At 39.4% G+C, this 13001-nt stretch overlaps 1 protein-coding gene across 1 annotated transcript in view; it reads right to left on the bottom strand.

Annotated features, from left to right (window-relative positions):
* LOC134652375 (hemicentin-2) overlaps positions 1-13001 on the bottom strand; it is a 144597-nt gene that overhangs the window by 46291 nt on the left and 85305 nt on the right. Inside the window, exons 2-3 of the mRNA XM_063507553.1 lie at positions 11895-12081; positions 8583-8843 (exon numbers count right to left, since the gene is read on the bottom strand). Coding sequence (XP_063363623.1) covers positions 8583-8843; positions 11895-12081 — 448 coding nt within the window. The remainder of the gene's footprint in view (positions 1-8582; positions 8844-11894; positions 12082-13001) is intronic.

Raw genomic sequence — 13001 nt, 5'->3', positions numbered from 1 at the left:
TGGAATACATTATTTTTGTAGCAGTAGCCTTAAAATCCCTTCTCACCCCCCTCTCAAACCTTCTCTCCCCATTCATACCCCACCGCTCCCCGCGAAACCTACTCACCCCGTTTTACGGTAATGTTTGATTTTTCTATTGAAGGTTTTGACATTTGCAATGTGTGGCAATGTCATCATTAATGTCAAATTTCTATTAAAATATGACGTTCATATTTGAGAGCCCCTCGCTTTGTTCTATTCAAATATGTGCAAAGTTACCTTAGACGGACTCTAATATTCTTTAAAATTCATTTGAAATTCATTTATTGTTTTAATCATGTTCTTATTTGGTTTACTATTTTCCCAGACATTTATGCTCTCGTCTCTATTCTTAAACTTCAAAATTTATTGTAGGTACACAAAAACATTTTCAGGGTACACAGGGTTTCGTGGTCCAACATGCACTTAGCTAAATAATAATTATATTATATATTATAATACATCCATCCTGCATACATCTGCGAAGAAATTCAAAGGTGTATGTGAAGTCCCCAATCCGCATTGGGCTAGCGTGGGGACTATAGCCCAAGCCCTCTCGCGCATGAGAGGAGGCCTGTGCCCACCAGTGGGACGTATATAGGCTCACATTATTATTATATTATAATTATAGTTTAATTAATCACTTTAATAACTGAAAATCCTCCTAAAATTCTGTGTAAGTGAATATTTTAAGCCTTAGAGTGGTTCTCGCTGTAGACTGAGCGTCCTAGGAATGGCGCAGTGCAGTTGTCCTGTGCTCGTTCGTTCCAAACTACTAATTAGAATTAACAGATGTTTTTAACAATGTCGTGTTGAACCTAAGTTGTTGAACATAAGGTTTAAACGTGTAATCTATAATAGGATTATTGCAGCTGTTGCAATTGTTGCATAAGTTTTGTTATCTTTAAGACCTACAATGTTCTAGATAAAGTAGAGCTAATATTACGTGAACTTTTCATTGAAAAAAATCACGTGATTATTACCTTGCCTATACCTATATCCATACTTGCTAACTTTTTGTAGTTCAGTGAAATACCTAACTAGGAATTTCTAAATGCGACGTTGCCGTTATTGTGGTGTCTAGACATAAACCCACAGGCAACCAAGCACTCGCTCAATGCATTTTTGTATTTTTATTAATAGTTTAATATCCCTACTAGTATTATAAATGCGAATATGGGCCCGATTCGGATTTTGTAATAGATATCTATTAGACATCGCCAAGATACGATAACGATATGTTTAAGATCTAACCTGTCAAATTTGACATTTCCGCGATTCTGGAAATACTTTTGAACGATTTCCACAAGATATTACTTAGAGATCTAATTCACATCTAATAGATATCTAACACGATCTATCGTAAAAGTGACATTGGTTGCCCGAATTGCGCTGCAAAAGAGAACTAGTTGAAATCTAAACTATAACGTATCTAGAATGGATCTAGTACGTGTCGTCTCTTGTGAATATCTTGAAGTTCGAATACAGCAGTATAACTCTGTCTGTCTGTTACCTCTTGTAGTGCATAATTGTTTTCCATCGTATTTTCTCGGAAACGTTCGTATTTGTCATGCTATTTCAGTCAACCTCAGTACTTTTTGTACCGAGACTGACTGAAATAGCAAGACACGTTCGTACGTTTCCGTGAAAAAAACAATGGAAAATAATGTACACTACACTACATCTGTAACTGTAGTAGTTTGAGGCCCGGTGAAGGACGTAGGATAGTTTTTATCAATCATAATCATCATACTATAGACGAAGTTGCGGGTAAAAGCTAATACTAAGTTTATACATTTTAACAATAATTAAAGAAATAATGCGAAGTTTTTCAAAAACATTTCTAAGAATATATACTTAATTAAAAAAACATTGCTCACGACTAGCCCGTTTTGCACTCTAATTTAAAATTTCGTTGTTTGTATCTCAATTTGCCTTGTATTCATGTCGGCGGCCGACCGTAAGATCAGGCAGATCGTAATGTTCCTGGGTAATGTTTTGACGATAGTGACATTAAACCAATATATAGGTAGGATAGGTTCGTTAGGTTGCTTTAGATGCCCGAAGGGCAAACTGCCCAGAAATAGGAGCGCCGCGTAGAGGGGCTCCGTCGACTCAGGGAACGGGTCAAAGATTTTCACGTTTCACGATATGCCTAGGAATTTCACGATATGCCTGATCTTACGATCGGCCGCCGACATTAATACCTTTGAAGATGATTACAAGCAGAATTATCAGAAAAATAATAATAGATAGCATTAAATGTTATTACAAATGTATTTAAAAGGAATTATTTTACACCACAGAACAAGTAGAATGGCGATGCGAGCTGGGTACGTGTCGCCGCCGGTTATGATAGACCGCGGGCCAGGAGCAAATATCGTCAGTCATCGCCTCCCGCTTGATACTTTGTCAGATGATAGTTTAGATGCTATCATGAATTAAAAAAATAGTCAGCCGGTTGTATCGCGGTGGAAAGGCCGTCGGTTGATCACCAAACATGTAAAAAAAAATTTTTTTCAGTCATCGCCTCCCGATTGATACTTTGCCAGATGATAGTTTAGATGCTATTATAAATAAAAAAAACCGTCACCCGGTTGTATAGCGGTGGAAAGACCGTCAGCTACTTGCATAAACATGTAAATATTACGCGCCTACCATTTATGTCCGTAAATCCGTAAGGCGTTTATTGAAATGCCTGCGAAAAACCTACATGCAAAGTTTCATGATTTAGTTATTACTATAATAAAAAGGTACAGCGCTTATTTTTTACATGTTTATGCAAGTAGCTGACGGTCTTTCCACCACTATACAACCGGCTGACGGTTTTTTTTATTTATAATAACATCTAAACTATCTTCTGACAAAGTACCAAACGGGAGGCGATGACAAAATTTATTACATTTTTTTACATGTTTCGGTGGCTGCCATTCCTCAACCCACCAACGGAGCGGCAGCTGACGTCCATGAGGGATCACCATACATAGCCGTTAACCAATATACGAGTTATCGCCCGGGAGGCGATTGGTCATGGAAATCTGTTCGTGGCTCGCGGCCCATGAGCAAACGCTCGCATGCTAGTACTCGCCCGCGCTGACCGAAAAACGTAAACATGCCTTTTGCGCCACAATAACGTTCAGATTAAGAAGCCAGACATCAAATCTGTCTAAAGGAGGCGTATCCATTCACCAGGCACACAAGTTTTTACTACCGTTGCGCGAGAAATGTGGAAATGTGGAGAGGAATGAGCGGCGACACCGGTTCCGATACTAACTGCGCGCGATAGCCGTTCTAACCTCTTTAATATGTTCTGTGTTTTACACCATGTAAGAAATAAAGCACCAGAAGATTTTATTTATTTTTAGAGACAGTTTCTATTTTAAAACCCGTATAAAACTATAAAGAGTAGGTAATTTGATCGTCACGTCACATGCCAGTGTTTCATATTAATTCCATAGTAGCAAAATCGTTTTGAAAGTTCGAAAAAAGAAACTGACTAGTAGTCAAATACCTTATTACAAATGTTTTCAAACTGTACCTATAAAGTGCTTACAAAAAATTCTTCAAAAGTGTCTATATTTTGGCAGGAGACTCACAGAGAGCTCTAAAAATCGGTACTTTAATGTTTCAGACAGCAAAGGCTTTTAAATGTATTTTTATAAAACATTGAAATCACATTTCTTTTTTCTAAAACAAACGTAACCTAAATAAAACATCAAGTTTCGGGCACAGTGAGAGGCTTCAAAAATAGAATTTCATTTTTCGAAGTTTCATAAAGCCTTTTTTATAGGTTTTTTAGCAAACATTAGAACTATGACTTCACATTTTTACATAGGTAATTTTCTCATTACACTAGTATTCGTACTTATACTTTTTAAAACAATTAAGAAAATAAAAACATTTAATCTGCAACTTCAAATATAGTTTGACAAACCCATATTGCCGCAAAATTTAAGTATATAAAGTCGCAAATTCAAATTTTGTATGAAAGATCAAACCTTCGCGCGTACATTATCAAAAATTACCAGCTTTTTTCTACTGGCAAAATAGGTTTGCCAGACTATATTAACTCCAGAAATGGTTTTAACTATGTTTACCGATACGGGCACGGCGTATGTAACTTGTACAACTTGTACAAGCGTACCAAATGTACCTAACGAACGAATTGCAGTTGAGTAGTGTTGGCAACATCGCAGTTTTATAATTTTGTTAAAATTCTGTTAGTCGGTGAAGTTGCGTTCGCTTAGGTACTACACAGTTCCACAATTTGACGTGTGTTAACCTCATAAGGCTCACTATGCAATATTTAACTATTTTTAATTAAAACCTTGCTGTAGTGTAAATATAGTAAAATGGAACGAATTTCGTTTGTTTAACCTTTTGGACGCCAATGACCGATATATCCGCACCGTAGGTTCAACGCCAAAGACCGATTAATCGGTCACAGGCCACAGAGCAACATACGAGCATTAACATAAAGTTCAATTTCAGTTTTGACATTTCAATGACGTGGCGTCGTCTGAGTGACAGCTTTTGTGTTTGACACGGCGTCGAAAAGGTTAAGAAATAAAAATAATTAAATCAAATGAAACGCTAACTTTATTTTGTTTATGAAAGGTTCTAATTATATTGAAAAGGAGTTTACATTGTTAAGCACAAGTATGTAAAACTTCAACTCGTTCTAATTTATTTGTATTACAATTTCTAGCAAAAAACTAGTACCGGACATAGATATATGTGACTTGCATGTTCATGTCAAAATTCAAGTCATTTCAGAATATCCTTTTAAAATGAGAGCGAAAGTTCGATAGTATGGCGGTGGCTACGTTCATGTGACTTAATAAAAGAGTATTTGTATTTTCCGTCTCTACTTCTACGTTTCGTATACAATTTGGTCGAATAGGTATGTAGCTAACTCGACTATCTAATAAAGCATTCTAAACCATTTAAAACATTTGTGTCGTCTGCGACCTCGTGCTCAGTTCCTCGTATAGCTTAACTACGTCTAACTACTGAACAAAGTACTCTGTCCCTCGTTTACAAAAGGTATGTATGTACAATATGTACATATTCTACGGACATTCGTAATAAGGAACCCTTAGGCCGGTTGTAGACGTCCGGAAACCGGACCCTGTTACGCGATACGTCCAGTTTTGTAGCTAGAGTCAGGTGCGGAAACAGAAGGGTCGTGGAATGTATTGGGCGCAATACATTCCACGACTCTTCTCTTTCCGCACAGACTCTAATACGGATAGCTACACCCAAGAAAACAAGGCATCGTCGCTGAACCAATTGTCCGGCGAAAACACCGGTCGTAGACACAACCGGCCTCCTAAGACGGTTGAGACTAGAGACCCAGAAACAGTTGTTTTGTTTTTTGGAACCCTTAGTTACACAATAAAAGTTCAAAATATAAAGATTGTGATTTTGAGTGTGATGGATTTTGAGTTTCCAAAACGCCCCGCTTGGCGCGCTGTTCAAGATCCCATACAAAATTAGACATAACGTAAACGCGAACGCATGTACGTCACGCTATCGAATAAAATGTAGGTACACTAGGGGTTCAGAAATCACACATGCAGTTTTCAAGTTGCCATTATGTAAACACATAAGTTAAGCTGCATAAGTGGTATTAATAGTTTCATTTCCACTTTGCAGCAGAGACCAAGTCAAAAGGCAGCCATTCTGTGCATACTGCGCAAGTTTTTACTTGTTTGAGATTAAGTTTAGTACCTGTAACCAGACGGTACACAAGACGCGCAAGTTCTTAATGCTTAAAATGGTTTCTTGTTTATTCTTAAAAGTTTTAGAAGTGCACGATATGTAGAAGTAACGAGAATTTCTTCTAGTTTAAATTTAATTTTAAGTTTTGGGTCGATGTCACGATTTGGTTTTTTTCTGTCTTGTAACATCTTACATTGAATATATATACCTACCTATCTACATCTACAATATAGGTATTCCTCATATACCAATATTTATAGAAATTTGTGTTCAAGATACATAGGTATATAAATTAGATTTTGACATTAGCATCACGGTTTCCGTTCTTTTCTTTGTAAAATAAGAAATAAATAAATACGTACATACATAGTAGTACAATTTATGTACAGCGAGCTGTAAAAGCGCATACTTACCCAATATTTAAACTTATCGTATTGTGGATACCTACGTGATATTTTCTGAGTAAAACGCCCGTATCAATTATTTTACAAACAAAAAGGCAAAATCTTCGAGCGTCCCTACATGGATTACGCAACCCGAAAAATACACAAGAACAATTAGACCTCTTGCTTATTACGCAATCCTGTATAATGGGGACAGTAATCCGGTTAAGCGCAGGTCAGCAAGTGCTCTCTTAACTGTCCAGGGAAGTATCGACAAAATTCATTACGGTCTCTGTCACAGATTATATTAGCAGCGCATCACTTGAATAAACAAGTTATCAAATTATTATTCGCCATCTTTGAAGCCACAAGAACGAAGGCGGTTTACCCATAAATCTAATACCATTATTCTCGCGGTGTTCATCCCTACGCATCATTGATTTCATTATACGCTCATGCGTCTGTTCGACTTGAGCGAGGCATTTGACTTCGTGTGTCATGAAATTTGACTTGCGTTAATAATAAGATGGTATGTATCTCTCACAGAATGCTACCTTACTTAACCGAAACCAACAATTGAATAAAGTAACAAAACTATTTGAATTTTAATAATCATACAAATCTTTCATACATAAATAAGTGGCGTACCTCAAGGAGGTATACTGGGGCCGCTATTATTATTATTAGTAAACATAAACGATTTACCCAGCGGCCCACAAAATGCTAAGCAATAAATAATTAGACCTCTCGCGTATTAGCAGACCCCTAATAATGGGAACAATAATCCGGTTAAGCGCGGGTCGCGGTGTCGCTACACGGTCGCTAGTGCTTCCTAATTGTCCGGGGAAGTATCGACGGCATTCATTACGGCTTCAGCTCGGCTGTTGTCATAGATTACAATACAATACTCTACAGTAAGTATGCTACAATGACACGATTCTAAATAATTACCGCGTGACGTAGTCGATCGCGATATAATGCCAATAATTTGATATAGAAATAGAGCGGTTAAATAAAGCTATATATTTTCTTTGGGTAAAAAATATAGTTGAGAAAAATAACTGATAATTGAATGTCAGTAAAGTATTAATATTTAAAAAAGATTAATTTGTGTATCATTGTATCTACGAAACACCTTGCAGTACGTTATAAACACCACTGTACGAGTAAGTAGTATTAGTCACTGGTATTGTGTAGTATAGTATACTCTGGCAAGCCAACTATGTCAGTAGAAAAAGGCGCATTTAGGTATAAAATTTGTATGGGAGATCGATCGAAGGATCGCGACATTTATCTTTGCCACCTTTTCCTACTAACAAAGCAGTCTTACCAGCAGCCAGACCATAGAACAGTATTGCGTCTAGATGCACTTATTGTGTTTGCTTAATCAAACGGTACAGTGAAAATAATTCAGAAAATGTAAGCAATCTCGAAAATGGCTCCCTGGTAAAACAAATTAAACAATCTTTTCCTTTATACATAGTTGCTGATTTTCCCTCACTGCCATATTTGGGTCCGGCTAACTTTGTTCTTTTGCGGCGGGTAAAACGAATTGGGTCGTGGACGGCGGTAATATTAGCAATAAATCCAGGGACATATTTCCAGAGAGTGGTGGCGCTAGTACTACGTAATCTGTGATCACGGCTCCTTCCAACTCTAATTGAATCCGAGTCCCTGCGTCCATAAATTTTATCGCCCCATTTAGGACCCGTTTTTTATCTGTTACCTTCTTTGTACGCCGTTTTTATTTTAATACACCGTTCTCGCTGTTCAAAGAAAAGTTGGCCTTTACTCACTTCCCTGTATTGATTAAAAAGCCGTATGCTGAGGTAATTTAATTTCGATGCTGAATGCTTAATGGTTTTAATTTTCATTTATTATATCGCTCTGATTTTCTTCTTATTGGGAGCTTTATTTGAGATAAGGTTAATTAATAATGGAAATACTCGTGAAATAGTCCATTTTGTTTCAACTATACTTATCGAATTATTTAAGGTCATTAAAGTTATGAGAGTTAAGAAAAAACATCTTGAATGGTATTTAAGTAGACAGAAATAGTTTTAGAAGTCATACATAATGTCTGCTGTGGTACTGTGTGGTAATCATTCATGATTTAATTAAAACAGCTTAATATCAACTTTCGTGCATTCCGGCAAGGTTCACAATGACGCGCCGTACACTATAGACGTGGCGTCTTAAGGCTTCGTCTCACAGACGCGTTTTCCGAGCGGCGCGTGAGCGTTATATGTAAAAGCGGCGCGCCCCCCTCACGCGCCGCCCGGAAAACGCGCCTATGTGATGCGCCCTGTTCCCAACAGGCTTAGTTAATGCTCGCACACGATTGCCACACGCGTCCTGTACGTGAGTACTTTATGCACCTTCAAGACTTGACTTGATGCGTGATTACAGGGTGAAAACTGAAATTTATTATGAAGCTGAAACTCAAAGAATACTCACTTGACAACAGGTTCCGGCGATCCCCCCGAGCTCGAGCACGCGAGCTTGATCTCCCTTCCCTCTTGCGCATTAGCGTGCGCGCCAGGCGAGAGCAGGGGCGCACGAGGGTGCGTGAGCACGACCAGCGCGTGCGCCTGCGAGTGCAGCGTGCGCCCCGACCCCCCCGCCTTCACCCGGCACTCGAAGCGTCCATTGTCCCGCTCGTACGACACGTTTGACACGGACAGGTCGTAACGCCCGTCAGCCGGCGCGAACGTGATTCTGAAATTAAACGGCACATTAAAACTATGCATATTTCCCTTTTATGTTCGCATACGGGATTAAGTTGTGGGGAAATTTGGGTCATGTTCCATTTAAAAGTTCCTCATTTTCATCTGTTTTACCAAGTTTTATTTAATTGAGCACGGGGTCAGCTACGCAACCTAATATATTATTTACTACAGAATATTTAGACTACGGGTAATCGCAAACATTTATTATGGAATTCTAGATTTCTAATTGAGGGAAGGTAATCTCAACAATAAGAGCCTTAGTGTATTTCCGGTTGGATTAGATCTGGAAAACAATCTAAGATTATTTATATTTTACCGTCTTGTAAAACGAAAAGCTCGACTCCTAATGGCTGATTAGTCTTTTGGTAAATCTGCTACATAATTATTTCTCATAGGAGACATATAACATAACAAAAAGTACTCTGAGTTGCGTAAATTCATAGACAGGAATAACGGAAATTAAGTTCAACTTAAAATTAATAAGTATTTTTTAGGCTATAAATGACCTTTTGAAAGAAAAAGTTCGAATGCCGCCCAGTATTATTAATTTAATCTAGCGCTATGGCCTCCACAGGGTGCACCGAGGAAATACTAGCGCAGCCAATTTGAGCGCCGTTTCCGGCTGCGAGTCGACCAATTAGAGAATGTCGTTTTTCTCGTTCATTATAGTTTTGTTCAATTGACAAATTTCATGTCCATCGGCTGAACTCTTGGGACTAATTGCAAGGTTCATTCCTGCTACTTTAATAATTATTCAGAGCCCACTGTGTCCCACTGCTGGGCAAAGGCCTCCCCCCTCTTCCTCCACTCGTCTCTATTTAGTGCAATATCTGGCTACTTTAATAAAATAAAAAAATACAAAATAGTACATTACTGCAGACGCCGGGAAAGAAGGGCTTGCCGGGTGAGTAGGTATAGCCGGCCGACCGTAGGGAGGCCGGATAGTGATACGAAGCCGGCAAGACCTTTTCACGGCTAGGCATGTATAGTGCTTTTCTCAAACATGCAATGAAATAAAAAAATACACCACTCAAAAAAACAAATTTATAATCTTTATAATAAAAATCCAACTTCACAACAAAAGTTTTTTAATTTTCCTTCCAATCCCGCCATAATTGTTTTTTTTACGGAAGTCGTCCGTATTTCGCGTGTGTAGTGTTCGAATAGACCTTATTAGGGTCATTATACACAATCAGATAATAAGAATCTCAATTTCTATAAATAAAATAAATGCAGAGGATTTTAAATATTGTCTATGGTCTCTGGTGACTTACGTATAGACAAAATTTTAAATTTATTCATCAACACATTGAATCATACAGATTTGTATTCTTAATATCAGTACGTTCGTGTATAACAGGCGTTAACACGGATATTTTGGTCCGATAACCATTCATTCACCAAAAATATAAAAAAATATATATATAGCTGGTCAAACCAAATTGGCAGTAAATAAGAACACAAAAAACTATACTTATCCTTTTCTTTTGGGTGCTAATACTAGTGAAAGACAAAGCTAGTATGATTCTTTCTATCTATGTTTGAAATGGGACAGTCCTTTGACAAACTATAATTCGGCTGTTTAGTCTGTTCATGGACATAGACCCCATGTTTACATTAGAATTTAAAAAAAAATTACTTCCCGGCCTAGGCCTTCAATTTCGTATGAAATTCCTTTACAGTTCTCTGGAGTTGCTCCGCCCTAAACGTGATACTTCGAAGCCTGATATAACGCCCGGAGCGACGACATTTCATTGCATGTTTGAGAAAAAATATTTTCACGTTCTCCTTCGCGTTATAGGCTGTGCAAAAGTCGTCATTTTGTTTTCATCTTATAATGTAGTTGATGGATTTGACAAACGTTTATGAATACCGCCACTAGTGTTTACTCACAGCGGAGATTTTAAGCTTATCGGTCTTTAGAACTAAGTGTTAGTAAACTTATTATGGTAGGTCTCGATTGGTGTCCTTGATAGCGACATTTGATTGTCGTGATCTCTAGCAATGATTACCCATTAGTACGTGGGGATTGTATATTTTAGAAAGGTACTGGTAGTTAGTTTCAAACGACGTGTCCTTAATGGCGACATTATTGTGTACGGCTGTGCTTCGCACTCAGTAGTACGTGGATGACTCGGAGCCACAGCGGAGCGTCACATTGTCACCGAGCGTCGCCCGAATTACTTTAAGGTACTTACTGGTATAGTTAGTCTCGATTGGTGTATCCTTGATAGCGACATTGTCGTATCCGCCGGTGTTGCTTTGCACCCAGTAGTACTTGGGTGATTCGCCAGCAAGTGGCTGAAAGTTGAAGCGCCAGCGGAGCGTCACGTCGCCTAGCGTCGCTCGAAGCGAAGCAGTGGCGAAGCGTCACGTTCGTCGCTCGAAGTATACACTTAAAGCTACTTACTGGTAGTTGGTCTCGAGCGGTGTGTCCTTGATAGCGACATTGTCGTGTCCGCTAGCCGTGCTTCGCACCCAGTAGTACGTGGGTGATTCTCCAGCGAGGGGCTCGAAGTTGAAGCGACAGCGGAGCGTCACGTCGCCGAGCGTCACTCGAAGCGAAGCAGTGGCGAAGCGTCACGTCCGTCGCTCGAAGTATACACTTAAAGCTACTTACTGGTAGTTGGTCTCGAGCGGTGTGTCCTTGATAGCGACATTGTCGTGTCCGCTAGCCGTGCTTCGCACCCAGTAGTACGTGGGTGATTCTCCAGCGAGGGGCTCGAAGTTGAAGCGCCAGCGGAGCGTCACGTCGCCGAGCGTCGCTCGAAGCGAAGCTGTAGCGAAGCGTCACGCGCGTCTCTCGCAGTATACACTTAAAGCTACTTACTGGTAGTTGGTCTCGAGCGGTGTGTCCTTGATAGCGACATTGTCGTGTCCGCTGGCCGTGCTTCGCACCCAGTAGTAAGTGGTGATTCTCCAGCGAGGGGCTCGAAGTTGAAGCGACAGCGGAGCGTCACGTCGCCGAGCGTCACTCGAAGCGAAGCAGTGGCGAAGCGTCACGTGCGTCGCTCGAAGTATTACACTTAAAGGTACTTACTGGTAGTTGGTCTCGAGCGGTGTGTCCTTGATAGCGACATTGTCGTGTCCGCTAGCCGTGCTTCGCACCCAGTAGTACGTGGGTGATTCTCCAGCGAGGGGCTCGAAGTTGAAGCGACAGCGGAGCGTCACATCGTCGCCTTCGCGCGCGTCGTGGCTTTCATCTTCGGCGCCCGCCCAAGTGACCGCTGAAACAAGGGGAAGTTGTGTTAAAATATTTTGCATAATAAATAGTTCCGTTGGATGTGGGCCAAAACAAATTATTTTTTTTACACATTTTTGATAAGGTCATCTGGTTTAATTGCTTCCATGTTCCATGGGGTAAATGCATTAATTTTGTGAAATGCGACAAATTGGCTATTGTTAATGGTAGACCTAAATTATACTTTGAAAGTCGCGCCAGCGAGCTAAAATTTATGAGTCTTCTAAATCCACGCGATTACCTCGGACCCCGATTGACATAATTAATATTTAATATTGCCAGCAGCACCTCTACAGTTTTAAAAATATTGGGATAATACATATTATTAATGACAAATCATATTCAATCTTACGTTACGAATTGTTACGATGTCGCGGAAAGAGCCTATTAATAGAGACATTCAAAATATGTAAACAAGTAAAACTAGAATAAATTAAAGAACCTTTCATAAACATAAATAAACAATATTACGTTATACATCATGTAACATTCTAAACTGTATGTGTCTTACCTTACGTACACATGAGTTACGAGTTAAATATGTAGGAAAATGTCCCTAACTTGTCAAGAAAAACATAACAAGGAGATACAGGCGCTGTCCTGCCGAATAAAAGATCCTTAATATAACCTTCATATCATAGAACAAGACTGCTGCAGGTAATTAATGGTAAATGATTACCATTCATATCATATACGATGTGTATTGTGTGTATGGTCGGTTGTCACCAACAAGGATAACACAGCGAATGTCATTCCAGATCTAGAGCAGAATCCAACTGGGAAAGTACCTCCACCTTACAGAAAACCGCAGCCAAATAACACTAGACCCTACTCATAGTGTTGTTTTCCTGCCGGTGAGTAAGGTTGGCTGAGCTCAACGAGGGTGCGGAGTGTTAGGGTCGGCAA

This window comes from Cydia amplana, chromosome 1 (genome assembly GCF_948474715.1).
Source record: "Cydia amplana chromosome 1, ilCydAmpl1.1, whole genome shotgun sequence".
Classification (NCBI taxonomy): domain Eukaryota; kingdom Metazoa; phylum Arthropoda; class Insecta; order Lepidoptera; family Tortricidae; genus Cydia; species Cydia amplana.
This window is presented reverse-complemented; position numbering and strand designations above follow the sequence as displayed.